The sequence below is a fragment of the Pelodiscus sinensis genome, chromosome 1, assembly GCF_049634645.1.
Source record: "Pelodiscus sinensis isolate JC-2024 chromosome 1, ASM4963464v1, whole genome shotgun sequence".
NCBI classification, from domain to species: Eukaryota; Metazoa; Chordata; order Testudines; family Trionychidae; genus Pelodiscus; species Pelodiscus sinensis.
Genome location: NC_134711.1, coordinates 127,698,334 through 127,712,253, shown reverse-complemented (window position 1 = coordinate 127,712,253; position 13,920 = coordinate 127,698,334). Strand labels below are relative to the sequence as shown.

The 13,920-nt window shown below is 42.1% G+C and overlaps 1 protein-coding gene across 10 annotated transcripts in view; it reads left to right on the top strand.

The window, feature by feature from the left end:
• The window catches only part of LOC102450231 (protein mono-ADP-ribosyltransferase PARP12-like), a 39,762-nt gene extending 27,761 nt beyond the window's left edge, over positions 1-12,001 (top strand). For 5 of the 10 annotated variants that reach the window (XM_075900893.1, XM_075900918.1, XM_075900901.1 and 2 more), the window contains 4 exons: positions 692-773; positions 6,587-6,717; positions 7,909-8,060; positions 9,137-12,001. In XM_075900893.1, coding sequence (XP_075757008.1) covers positions 692-773; positions 6,587-6,717; positions 7,909-8,060; positions 9,137-9,420 — 649 coding nt within the window. In that variant the 3' untranslated portion in view covers positions 9,421-12,001. The other 5 variants (XR_012896470.1, XR_012896469.1, XM_075900932.1 and 2 more) reach the window with 5 other exon arrangements.
• Positions 12,002-13,920: the final 1,919 nt, after the last annotated feature.

Here is a 13,920-nt window from a genome sequence, read left to right as displayed (position 1 = left end):
GGGCTCGACAAATAATACAAGAGCTGGATTCGGGCGACCTGCGCATGCACAGAACGATCTGCACATGCACAGATCACTGGACAGCGTGGCTGGCGAACAGGGCTCGTCGTGGTTTGGCAAGCCTTGCCTATATGGAATGGTGGCTACTAATGGAGAAGTTTCTTGATTCTTATTGATAATTCTGGTTTGCTGATTGCATTATGGTTGATGCTACGGCAGATGCAATGGTTCTTGTTTACCTCAAAGTACTGCATTCTTTGGTTGAATCATGTAACAAACTGCTGGTTTGCAGATAGTATTAGCAGTGCCACAATCTGTGTGCAATGCTGCAGTGTCTCTGCTGCAGTGTCTCTGCTGCATGAACAGGAATCTGTCTGTTCCTGTCCTACATGGGGTAAAAGGAGAAAAAGGTGTTGATGGGGAGGAACATGTCTGTTACAAAAGCATAGCATGGGGCTAAGAAATGTTGCCCACCAGAAAAAGGGGGAATCGTTCCTGTAGGGAACCTAGTCACGTGACAATATTTAATTGATAATATGACATAAGTAGCAAGATTAAATCTGTGTTGTCTAATTCTGACTGGGGAAATGACCAAAAAAGACTTATTTTGAGGGGACCCTGTCAGTTAAGGAGAAGACTGGAGTGGAAGTACTATAGATTCATTCCTAGTTTTCTTTTTGTTTTTCAACAGCCAAACAGGGACTGCTGCTACTCCAGATCAAAACTATCCTAAACACTGGGACAAATCAGCATTGCCTGACATGGGGTACAAGGTACTTGTGTTTTCTCCTTTCGGTTCCAGTGAGATTGGGTTGTTCCTATGCAGGGTCTTGTAATGGAAAGGCCCTGAACCCAAAGGAACATGATAAAATTTCCATGTCTAGTGAAACATGCCATTTGAGAATATAGTTACAAAGAGCCAGATTTTAAAAAGTATTTAGGGTCAACATCTATGCAACTCCTAGGGCATATCTAGACTATGCGGAATGGTCGAAAGAGGATATGCAAATTTTGTGGGAATTGCATATCTTCTTCCAATCGCACTTTAAAAAGCAGAGCTTTCGAAAGTGAAAGTAGTTTAGTAGCGGCTTTTTTTGGCAACCCCCCCCTTGTCGAAAAGCCGCAAAAAAAACTCATTTTTGAGGCTTACACGGCTTTTCGACAAAGGGGGGAGTTCGTCAAAAAAGCCACGTCTAAACTACTTTCACTTTCGAAAGCTCTGTTTTCGAAAGTGCAATCAGAAGAAGATATGCAAATTCCCGCAGAATTTGCATATTCTCTTTCGACTGTTCTGCGTAGTCTAGATGAGCCCCTTAAAACCCCACTAGGTGCTGTGCTCCCATTGATTTCATCTGCATGTTTAGGTGACTGCCTTTTAAAATATGTGGCCCACAGCGTCCTGAGGCTGCCAGTATGGATGCTAGTTGAGCTGATGGGTCTAATTTCAGTATATCGACACAGCAATTAGACCCCTGTGGCTGGCCAGTGCCAGCTGACTTGGGCTCATGGGGCTTGGATGAAAGGACTGTTTAATTGCAGAGTAGATGTTTGGGCTGGAGCCCAGGCTCGGGGACCCTGTGAGGTGGAAGGATCCTAGAGCCTGAACATCTGCACTGCAAAAATGAGGAGTCCTGTGGCACCTTAGAAATGAAGAGATTTATTTGGGCATAAGCTTTCGCGAGTAAAACCCACTTCATCGGATGAATTCAAGTTTGCGTTTTTTCAGTAGGACCTGGACTGAGAGTACCAACTCTTGCCACATAAACCACCAAAGAGCCATCCTATGATGATGATCTGATCATTACATCATGAAGTTTGGACTGGTGACTTAGAAGTGAAAATCTCCATATCCCATTGACCAACACCAAGTATTCCATTTTTTTTTAGGTCTAAGCATAGGCCAAGGACTCCTGTAAATGAGAGAGATTAAAGGTTGTTGCTAATTATAAATGGTAATTGAAAGTAGCTCTCAGATAGTGAATCTTGTACTTTGGCTTGCCTCACTGAAGCTTGCAAAATCTTTGCCCCTCTTTTCGTATCTATTTACATTAATACAGTGTTAAAATATATACACAAATAAATAAAGCTAACCAACAAGAGTGAGGCTGTTGGACGTCTAGGAGTTTTTGCTAGCAGTTTCTATAGTATTTGCATGTTGCTTCAACTGATGGATCAAAAGAAATACTGGAATCATCTAGTTAATAGTTTTTATGTGGCTAATGAATGAGACTGAGTCAAGTGCTTGGATACAGAGTACTTTTATAGTTCCTCCTTTACTTTCCTTTGGATATTCCAGCCTGTGTTCCCATCAGATACCTTGTGCAAAGCCCAGTGGAGATAGGGTTGCAGAGGTTTAAGTGCAGGCTCTATTACTTGTGGTGCCACACGTGTCCTCTGTGAAGCTGGCCAAGTCACTTGGGCACAGAATAAATTGGCGGCATGAAGAAGCTAGTTTTGGATTCGTGATTCTCAGATTGTTTTTATTCTGGCCTTATCTCCATGGCACTAAGGCAGCTGGTCTGTGCAAGGAGCTGGTTTTTAAAATGACTCCCCTCGCGGACCAGCTCCCACCTGGCACCTTATGCTGCTGCCTCTGATACAGAGGCAGCAGCATGGAGTGGCAGGGGGATCCCTGGGAGTGAGGCCAGGAGTGCATTGGCTACTGACCCCATCCCTGGGGACTATTGAATAGCTGTGTAACTACTAAAATTTCATGTGGTTACATAACTATTCAATTATGCTGTATCTAATATCCCTAGTGCCAACTGGCCCATAGGCTGTATGGACCAGATTTAGATACTCTTATTCAAGTTGGGTGCTTTTATTTACCACGAATAACTTATGGAGTAAAGTGCTACTCAGCACAAGGAAGGGGATCAGAATGTGGGCCAAGTCTTTGCTCCTCTTATCCCTGCCACTACAGCTGAATTAGGAAATTCCTCCTTGTGTATTATCAACAGAATTGTTAACAAAGGCTAGCATTTTCAAAACATTCTAAGGCAGTTAGATGCCCAATTCCCTTTAAATGGCAATGGGATTTGGAAGCCTAATTCCTTTATTTTCTTTTTTATAATCCCAACCTAAATTCCAATTCTGCATACCTGTGTGAACCTCACTGGAGGCAATGGGGTTGCACAGGCTTAATTTCACACACAATTTGACAGAAACATCTTATTACTGGTGGTGTGAATGAGGTGAGCGATTAAACGAATCTGGCTCGAGTTTCAGTCAAGTACCTTGTCTCAGTTAATGTTTGATGATAGAAGACGTAAATAGCTGCCAAGTATGAACAGTTCATAAAGTGTAGCCCAGATAGAAGCAAATCTGAGACAGATCATAAGGCTTTTTTCACAGTAGGTAATCCTCCTCTTTCACTGCATCATGACTGGCTGGGATGTTGCGTGCCTTTGTGGTGCCCTTCACAACATCTAACATCTCAGTGTTGATTAATTTTCTTCATTTTCTTCATTTCTTCTTGGCTTTGTAGACTGTTCCTGCAAATCTTTCTACACTGGAAAGGATCACATATGAGAGACTTACCAAAAAAAAAAAAAGTCTTCCCTGTTTAGTGTAAGGTCCTCAATATTCTTTTTCCTTCCCTATACATAATATTGGAGATTGTAATATTTATTCTGTAAAGTATTTTGAGACATGAATGATCCTGTGCAAAGTAAAGCTTTATATGCCTATAATCTCAGTTGTTAGATATTGATAACATGGTAGGATTAGTAAATCTGGTGTTGTGAATCCCTACCTTACTTTGTTTAATGGTGACAAAAAGGAGTTGATAATTGAAAAGATATAAATGGCAAAAGAATGAATTTTGATATTGTCTTAAAATTCCTCCTGAGGAGATTCTGCACCAAAAATGAAATATTCTTCAGACTGTATTTTAGAATTCAGTATATTTGTCAAAATAACACAATATAATCACACTATTTTCAATTATTTGATAAGAATTTTGAAATATAATACTGAAAGAATTGAAAATGGTGTGATTATATTGTGTTATTTTGACAAATAAAATATTCAGAACTTTGCAGAATTTTAATGTTTTAAAAAAAATTTCAGTGCAGAATTCCCTCAAGGGTACCAGGATTTTCTGTGGTACAAACTGGATATGAGGTGACTTGGTAGGGCTTAGTCTTCTAGAATCAGTATCAATTTACTGGTGATTGTTAATCAGTCCTGGAGATCTGAATAGGATATTTTAAAAAATGATTTTATATTATGTTGGGGGGGTGGGGGTGAGGTTCATCTCCTAGAATAGTTTGTCATAGTTGGCAACCTTACCCCAGGAGCATAAAATGTATTAATATAATATCTGCAGTGTATATTCTAGCGCACTCTACTTTTTACATAGAACTTCTAAATCTGGTAATATTTACAAGGGGTCAGGGCATTTGGTGACACTTCCCAAAGTTGTCAGGAGCCTTGATACCACCTGCCCTTAGTATGAGGCAGCCTTGTCTGTACCTACTGTGGACCAACTCCTTGAATCCACCCACCTCTGGCAACATGAGGCCTTTCAAGCCCCTCTCTCTGTGTAGATTAACGATAAGCACACATCAACCCCTGCGTCCCAGACCTGATCCACTGAACACTTAGGCTATGTCTACATTGCGCATTCTTGTGCAAGAAGATATGCAAATGAGACACGGGCCTGAGGTTCCCCACCCCTGCTCTAATAAGTGTGGGTTTTGTGATCTTGATGACTTACATTGCGAAATGGCTTTGTAAAGGTTTCTTTGCATAAAAGAAGCATGAGTTGCAATTTTCACACTGCTGGCTTTTTAATAAATCTAAAGAAATAATTTTTGTCACTTCAGCGTGGTTCAGTCTAAAAATCCCATTAACTGATTTTTTAAAAGTGTCCATTCAGAGGCTGTCTAATATATAGATACTAACAGATATACCTGACATTGCTCGGGTCCTTAACTCTTTTGTAGGGAGGGGGTGAAGGAAAGGAGGAATATGGAAGGTGCAGGGGTCAGGGCAGAGGGTTGGGTGTCGGGGAGGGGCTCAGGGCAAGGGGTGAGGATGAAGGAGTCAGGGTAGGGTTTGTAGGGTGCAGGGCAAGGAATATGGGGGTGCATGAGTCAGAGTAGGGGGGCTCAGGGCAGAGGGTTCAGTGGAGAGCTCAGGATGAGTTGGGAGTGGCAGGACTTAGGGCAGCGATTGTGGGGCTCAGGGCAGAAGGTGGGTATGTGTGGGGGCCCAGAGCAGGGGATGGGGTGCAGGACTGGCAGTGGTAGCTGTCTAAGGTCATGCTGCTGTGGCAGCTGCTCAGGGCGTCCTTTGCTAAGGGTGCAGGAGGACAGTGGCTTGGGCTCACCCTGTGAGGCATGGGAGTCAGCTAAGGAGAGGCAACCATGGTCAGCATCAGCCACGGAAACTTATCAGTGGCCAGTAACGTTCAGAGCCCATCCTCCTGCTGGCCTCGGTGTCCCTCCTGTGGTCACTCTGCAGCAGTGTCCCTCCTAGCAACTCCCTCCCTTTCCATGTTATGGAAAACAATCCCATTGCAGGCACATCTCATTTTCCTGGCACAACCAAACCCAGATCTTGCTTTAAGTTAGGGTCAGAGGAAGCTGCCTACCACATTTGGTGGTCCTAGTTCTAATGGTTTAGGAGGAATTCTTGAACAGACTCACAGATGGAGAGACAGACTCATGGACAGACAGATGTACAAACTCTCTCTAATATATAGTAGACATAGTAAGCAAAAGTAAACTGGATACAGAGCTGATTGTGCTACATCCAAGTCCTACTTAACTTTATAAAATCACTGACATGCTTGAATTTTCATTTCTGATTATGGCACAACTGACAAAGCTGCTGCTTTCACAATGCACTGTTGACACGTTGGGGCCTTTCACTTCAAATTTCGATTTCGTATCTGCCCGAGGCAGCAGTGACTGAAAAAATGTTACCAACTGATGTCCGTCTGGTGGCCCTGTGTTGCAGGAGTTGGTAGTCTTAGTCTAGTTTATAATTGACAGATCGCCATCTCAACCGATAAAGTATGCAATGTATAGAAACACTTGGATTCATCTTTCCTTTGTCTGAGAGGTCCTTCCCAAAGAGAGCAACGCTGCACAGAATAAAATGGGGGAGCTCACATAGAACTCTCTGTGCTTATTATTGCTCTGTGAGGATGCGTCTACAGTACACCCTTATCTCAAAATAAGCCACAAAATTTGACCTACGTAAATTGCGTAGCTTATTTCAAGTTAATTTTGAAATGGCTTATTTATTTCAGAGTAGAGCATTATTCCAAAACGTCCCTTAATCCTCACGGAACGAGGTTTATAGGGATGTTGGAATAGCAAACCTGTTATATTTTGAAATAATGGGATTGCTCAAAAGACACGGAATAGATATTTTGAGATATTTCCAGTATCCTGAAATAGCGCCGCATTGTAGACATAGCGTGAGTGAATAGGATTTCAAACACTACATATGCTCAAAAGAGCCATCTTTGATCCTTTGTTCTCACTGGCTTTGCTTATCAAAGCCTGGTCACTCCCTCACATCTACTTGAAACTCTTCCTGTAACCTTTGGTTGTGATTTGGTATTTTGTAGACAGTGGAGATCACTAAGACATCCTCTGAATACACTGACATCGAAAGCCTATTTAAAAAGACAATGAACAACTTTGCTATCCAGAGAATAAGGCGGATTCAGAACCCATCCCTGTGGCAAGTCTTCCAGTGGTTTGTATTTATTTTATTATTTTACACTGGTTGCCCATGACAAGGGGAGTGAGTCTCATAACTTCCACAGATGTTTCCTGTGCATACTTGCTGGTGACTGTCATTAACTCTGGAGGGATCCCAGAGTGGTGCTGAATTTTACTTTAGCTGCGTGACTTAAAGGGACTCTCTGAAACACCTCCCAGTCTTTTCTGGGGTGAATTAGCTACTTATTCCTGATATGCTGTTGCTGCTGAGCTTTAGCGCCCCCTTCTGGACAAGATAACATTCCCTCTATAGGAAAGCATCTGACTGCATGGATTAGCTACTCCTGTGGAAAGAACTGGGGTGCAAATATGCCTGTGTTTACTGAATATAGAATTGCCCTGAGATGGAGTCTTCACTACACAGGGACAAAAGGAGACTGGATCCCTTAATAACTCTGCTGTAATGGAGCAAGAGTGTCTCTTTTAGAGGGTTATTTTACAAATGGGTCATGCTTTTTTCTCAGACCGTGCACCCTACAGGCATTTTAGGGGTTCCTGGTGTAAAAAAACCAAACTACATTGAGCTACATTCCCTGTGGGTTGGCTTATTTGTTATCAATGTGCTCTAGTTCCTTCTGGGTTTAAAATACTGTATAGCATAGTTGGCCAATTAAGAACAGTGGCAGAAGTATTTAATGAGTGCTTTAATACAGTGGCAAGTACGGACTGGGCGAGCATATAAGAATCTACCTAGTTAGATAGAATGTTTACTCCTCAAAAACAGTTTGGGTTTGCCAGTGATGGATCTAATAGTGTAACCAAGAAACAATCACAATTGCTAAGAAGCAAAAAAAGTGTTTGCTAGAAATGGTTTAACAGAACAGACCTTGAAAATAATTAACAATATTTAACACAGCTTCTTAATCCATTTGCTGTGTAGCTTTCTCCATGATCCCTTTTTACATTTTTATAAAATGTCTATCTATTCCCCTTAACTTAGAGCCCTTCCTGAAGGATTCAGGGTTGCTGATTTGCACAGTAATACGATTTCTGAAAATCTTGATGAGCTTTTTCAGAACATTAACACTTTTAAAATGACTGTCTCTCTTCTATCTTCCAAGTACTTTTTGTGGCTTTCTAGCAGCTCTAATCTGCATTCTAGGGGAGTGCAGAAGGTGGCTGGAAATCTCATCTAGTATATCTTTAAATATATTTTTCACATCAGGCAAAAGGAGCAGATGAAGAAGAAAAATGGAGGGAAAGATGTAGATGAGAGGCTCCTGTTCCATGGAACTAACAGTTCCCATTTGGAAGCCATCTGCAATCACAATTTTGACTGGAGAATCTGTGGGGTCCATGGAACGAAGTATGGAAAAGGTGAGGAGGAAGTGGCTGTGTATATGAAATCACAGGCATTCTTTACAGCACCCAATGATGACGATACAGTGGTAACTGGTTGCATTGATTTATGTTCTCTTGGAGTAGAAAGGAATTGGCTTGCGTAGGTAGAGAATTTGATGGTAGGAGAGAGTTTGAGAAACTGAATTTGGGAGCTGAAAAAGAATTGTTATATCGAGGGTGCCTGTTTTGATTCCTAGAAAGTGGGAGGAAACTTGCCTGTCCATCACCTCCTTCACCTCAGCGGGAGGGGAGTTGAGGAAGATGGTAATTCTCTCAGTTAGGTTTTGTTTTCACTGCGAGTTCTTCTGTCAGACAGTATGCTAATGAGGAATTCATTAGCATAAGTCGCAATCTCATTCACATGTTTTCTGCCATTTCTTTTTGCACAAGGGGTTTTTGCACAAAAAAGCAGTGTGGACTCTTGCAAAAACCCCGTTTTGCGCAATATCCTTATGCCTCTCCCAGATAGGCATAAGAATTTTGCGCAAAATGGGGGTTTTTGTGCAAAAAAAGAAAAAAATCCACACTGCTTCTTTTTGCGCAAAAAGAAATGGCAGAAAATATGCTAATGAGATAGCAACTTATGCTAACGAGCCCCTCATTAGCATATTTTCTGCCAGAAGAACTTGGCAGTGAAGATGTAGCCTTAGATGGAGACAAGTAGTCTCTCTCCTTACCTCCTTCCTGTTCCCATGCCCCCCCCCCGATGCTGACTTTTGTTCCTCCAGCAGTCAATGTTAATTATTTTCCCTTGTGCTATACCTGTTGATCTGATGTCTTACTCTTTCTATGCTATTTTTATTTACTCTTCCTTTCCCTCACTCCTTTGTAACCCAGCCTCTACTTTCCTTCTTCTTGAAATTAATGGGAACTGTATGGCAAAATTCCTTCCTTGTCTGGGGTGAAATCTCCACTTGGGTGGCAATAGACAAAAAGTTCACTCGTTGGAACTTGAGACAAATACATCCTAATCACTGTGCTGTCTTGTGCCGCCTGTATAAAGTACAGCATACTCATCAAGTATCCTTACCGTGCTTGTTTGTCCTTCCCAGGAAGTTACTTTGCCACAGATGCTAAATATTCCCACTCCTACAGTCAATCTGCTGCAAAAGGGAACACAGTGTTTGTGGCTCGAGTTCTAGTTGGAGACTTTGTTAGAGGAGACCCAAGCTACGTTCGTCCCCCACAAAAACCGGTGAATGGGCTCTCCTTTTACGACAGCTGTGTGGACAGTACGATGGTTCCTTCCATTTTTGTCATCTTTGAGAAGCATCAGATTTACCCAGAGTATATGATAGACTATAGTGAAGAGGAAAAAAAATGTTTTGTATCTTAAATGAGAGAGAGCAGTTTGTATCTCTTACTGCAGCATTCAGACCTAATTGCACATATTTCTTAGTGGTTCTTATCCTAGATTTGATTGTCTTGTCTATTACTGATCTCTCATTTTTAATAGAGCACCTTTCCAACTGAGACATCCAAAGAAGTTGCTCCTTGAAGGAAGTTGGCAGGAGGAATATCCTGCATACTAGATGATTACACTTTTTCATCGAACTGTTGACTTTCACCTCATAATATGTAAAACGTAGGGTAGCTCTACACAAGGTGGGAGAGGGTGTCAGAATTGGGAGCATGCTAGTGGAATACTGGGATTCTTTCTTTGTGCAGTAACAATAACCTTTGGGAATACTGATTAGAACAGATTTCTCTTCAGAATTAAGTTCAAAAAGAAAAATTGCCTATTTTAGGATAGTTTATACGTAAATTGATTGTATACTTATAGCTGTTCGATTTTGTCGTGCTCTGAATGATGAGTCCTTCCTTCAACTCTGGGGATTTTACTGAGGTGGCTCTTTCCACTGCCTTGTCTACCACTGTTGATGTTCTACCCTATCATTTCTAAGGAATTAACTCATTGTGGGTTTGACAGGGTGATATTTTTGGGGAGTACTGTATGTTTATGTCCATATTTTAGATTCAAATCGCTAACTAGAAAAATAAAGTCGCTTCTTTTAAATCAGTGTAATGAATGAGGTCACAAAAGGAGGAATTCCTCCTATTGTACAGGCAATGTCAACTTAGTGGTGAAAGTAGAATAATGCCAGCCATGGTTCTGTTTCCAATTCTGTACCAGAACCTGCTGTGCAACTTGGCCTATAGGTAGGAAAGCTGGAGGTGAAGACCGTTACATTGACAGTATGGGAAAAGGCATGCACCAGAATCTGTTTCAATCGCTAATGATTGCATGCATAAATTTAAAGGCTTAGTTGAAATCCATTTGAAAACTTTGCCTTTAGTGTATTACGTTTTCCACATGTGGGTGGATGTCCAGCAAATACTGCAGGACAGAAGTAATGTCTTAGGATGCTTTGATGTTTTCTGTCATGCAGGGTGGACAGTAATTTTCGTTGTGCCAGTCCTATAACTTGTGTAGAATTAACATCTTTAAAGATGTTCTTCCTCACTCTGGTACAGTAGAATGTGCTCTCTTGTTCAGAACTTGCCAGTTCCTCATAACATATGAAATACTCAATTTCATGGTCCTACACTAGGAAAATTACCCACTGCTAACAATAAGTCAAGCATGGTCATATCCGTGTTCCAACTACTGTGTCTGAAGTGGTTCAGGTTTCCCCCATTGGTGCTCTACATTTTCATGTAAACCATGTTTAGCATTACCCCATATCAGCAATGGGTAACTTTCCTAATGGTGATTAAGCATGTTTTATTAACAGATCTGCAGCCTGTTGAGCTGTCATGCAAGGGAAGTTTTGGTAATGAAAATCACATTTCCATTATTCCCTACTAACTTTCGAAGGTCTCACTTTTGGGGCTGAAATACCTCTGCTCCAAGGTGAATCATTTTGACAAGAGTGAGCAAACTCCCTCAGCTAGCGGGAAGGGAACACTGCTACTGCAAGAATTGCTGAAGTTTATAATACGCTGTAGGACTAATGTACTTTGGGAGGCTTGGAAGAACAACAACCTGGTTTTGAATTTAGCCAAGTTATAACCACGTTCTAGGTGTGGGGGTTAAGCCCGTTCCAGTCTGGAGATGTGCATGTGCTCTTCTGGGAACATATAAGCTCCTACTGAGGGAGAAGTCTGTAAAGAAAAGAAAATGTCTCAGATCTTTATACGATCAAAGAACATGTTTTCAACTTAAAAAAAAATCAGAAATTTAGAATCTGATCATACGTGGTGGTGGAGGATTTCTAGGAGACATTCCAAGATATGTAATGAGTGCGTTGACACCTCAGCTTAACAGTGAAAAGAGGTGGAAGTTAATTATTTCCTCTTAGATGTTCACTATGCTTTGGAGCTTAGTACTTTAGACACCTATTTAATAGAGTATAAAATCTGTTCTTTTCCTCAGCTTTTGTTTCTTTTGCTGAACTAATGTCACCAGACCTTTAGTTACCACAGAGTCAGCCAGGGTACACACAACCATAATTTATAATGCAAAAAACAAAGCAGGAAAAACAGTTGACATACCTTTCAGGCCCTCTGTACACATAAGAAAGGTTGGGGAGGTGTGGAGAGAAGTTCACATTTTTTCCTGTGCATCTCATACTTAAAGTAGCAAAATAAATGTTAACTTAGCCACATTGCACCTTCTTTTCTCTTCTTAAATGTGTAGTGTGATATATTGAAAGCTTTATGCCATAATCAAACAGACTGCACAATATAACCAGTTAATAATGCTATTCCAGGCTTTTTAATTCTGTGTTTCTGGACTTTGATTTGTTCTTGGCTATTATGATTAGGCTTCAAATGAAAGTTTTTTTTAAAGTTAATTCTAAATACAGAGTTAAGTTTAAGGACAGCATCAAACATAATAACTTGTGTACAGAAGTTGTTTGTAACCAAACTTTGCAATCAAAGTGTCTTTTAATAAACTGAATATGAAAATATGATTCAGACATCTTGTATGTTTTTTAATTATGTGGCATTGGAGATATATCTTCTGCAAGCAGTTACTTTAGACATTCATGGAAGAAGCAAAACACAGAGTGGAAGCAACTGTGGTACCACTGTTCAGAAGTGGGGACATGTTCTGGCAAGGCTGGTACATGCACATGCTACAATACTGACTTTTATTGTCATCCGCACAGTGCCATCTAGATGCATGTTGTAAGAAAAGGGATTTGATTTAGGCACCTAAGTCTCATTGACTGTCAATGCATTTTAGGTGCCTCAGGGCCAGATTCACAAAGGACCTTAGGTGTGGCGATGCTGAGCATCACTATGCCCCCCTTTAAGGCACCTTGAAAAATTGCTGGGTTTCACAAAGCCTTGAGTTTGGTGCCTCAGCTCCCTGCCCAAGGAATGGAGGGAGACAGGTGCCTCAGAATGGCCAATGGGAGCTGCCAAGATGATAGGTTTATTATAAGCCATGCCCCTCTGAGTTTGGTGCCTAAGGGCAGGTCAAAACTTGCAATGTTGCACTAGTGCTGCTGTGCTGCGGCAGCACCAATGAAGATGCTGTAGGACAGTGTTTCTTAAATTGTGTTCCGGTGTCTCTTCAGGGTGGAGGAAGAGATCCCTAATCCCTCCCCTGAATTGAACCTCCTGGAATAGGCCCCTGTCCAGGGGGGAGACATGAAGTCGCCCCCATAGTTCTTAGGGCAGTCTTTCTTAAACTGTTCCGTGGCAGTCGGAGGTGTTCAAAATGGCCACACTTAAAGGGCAGGCAACTTTCCCCCAAACCCCCCCCCCCCTTTTTTGTTTTGCTCAACAAAAAATCCTTGGTGTTCCTCATTTAAAAAAAAAAATTGTTTGGTGTTCCTCAGTCTTAAAAAGTTTAAGAAACACTGGTGTAGGACAATGGGAGCTCTCTCATTAGCAGGGCTCGACAAATAATGCAGTCTACTCGCCCATGGCAAGTAGATTACAACCCGGAAGAGCAGGGTTCGGGCGATCTGCGCATGCGCAGATCGTCGGACAGCGCGGCTGGCAAGCGGGGCTCACCGCGGTTTGGCGAGCTCTGCCCATTGGCATAGTTAATCCACCTCCCTGAGAGGCAGTAGTTGTGGCGGTGGCGGAAGCTCTTCCAACTGACAGAGTGCTGTACGTACATGTGGTAAGATCCACATAACTACATTGCTGGGCATAGGGGCAGGGATTCATACCTCTGGGTGACCTACTTCTACTAATATCGGTCTATAGTGTAGATCTCAATCTGAGCTGATGGGAGGAGCCTCCCTCTTCTTGGGATTCTAAGTTGCACTCCCTTTTCTGGTGTTAGACTCCTATTCTCTTTTAGCAAGGAAGTGAGGGAGAGGGGGTAATCATAACAGAATGCAGAAGCCTTCCTGTTAAGTCTCCTCCCAATGTCGTCCAACCACCTGAGGGGGAGAAGGGATGTGAGTAGTGCTCCCTGCCCCTCCTAGGTGAGTGTTCTAAGCACTGAGAAATGATAAAGTCTGCCTGGGCAGAGGAAGGGTGGTGAGTTCCCTTAGACCATATCTCCACTTCCTGGAGGATCCACACTCTAGTGATTGATCTTCCAGGGTTCAATTTAGTGGGTCTAGTAAAGACCCACTAAATCGAACGCTGGGGGCACCCCCGTCACTACTGGTACTCCTCGTTGTGGCGAGGAGTAAGGGAAGTCAACAGGAGTGTTTCTCCCATTGACCTATTGCTGTGAAGACGGGCCCAAGCTCAGGTTAAGATATGTTAACTCCAGTTACGTTATTCACATAGCTGGAGTTGCATACCTTAAACCAACCTTCCCCCTGCAGTGTAGACCTGGCTTCTGTCCCTTGTTCCAGCTTTTCCTCTGTGGCTAAAAGATGGAAAAACATTGACTCAGAGAGAAAGCCATCATGACACT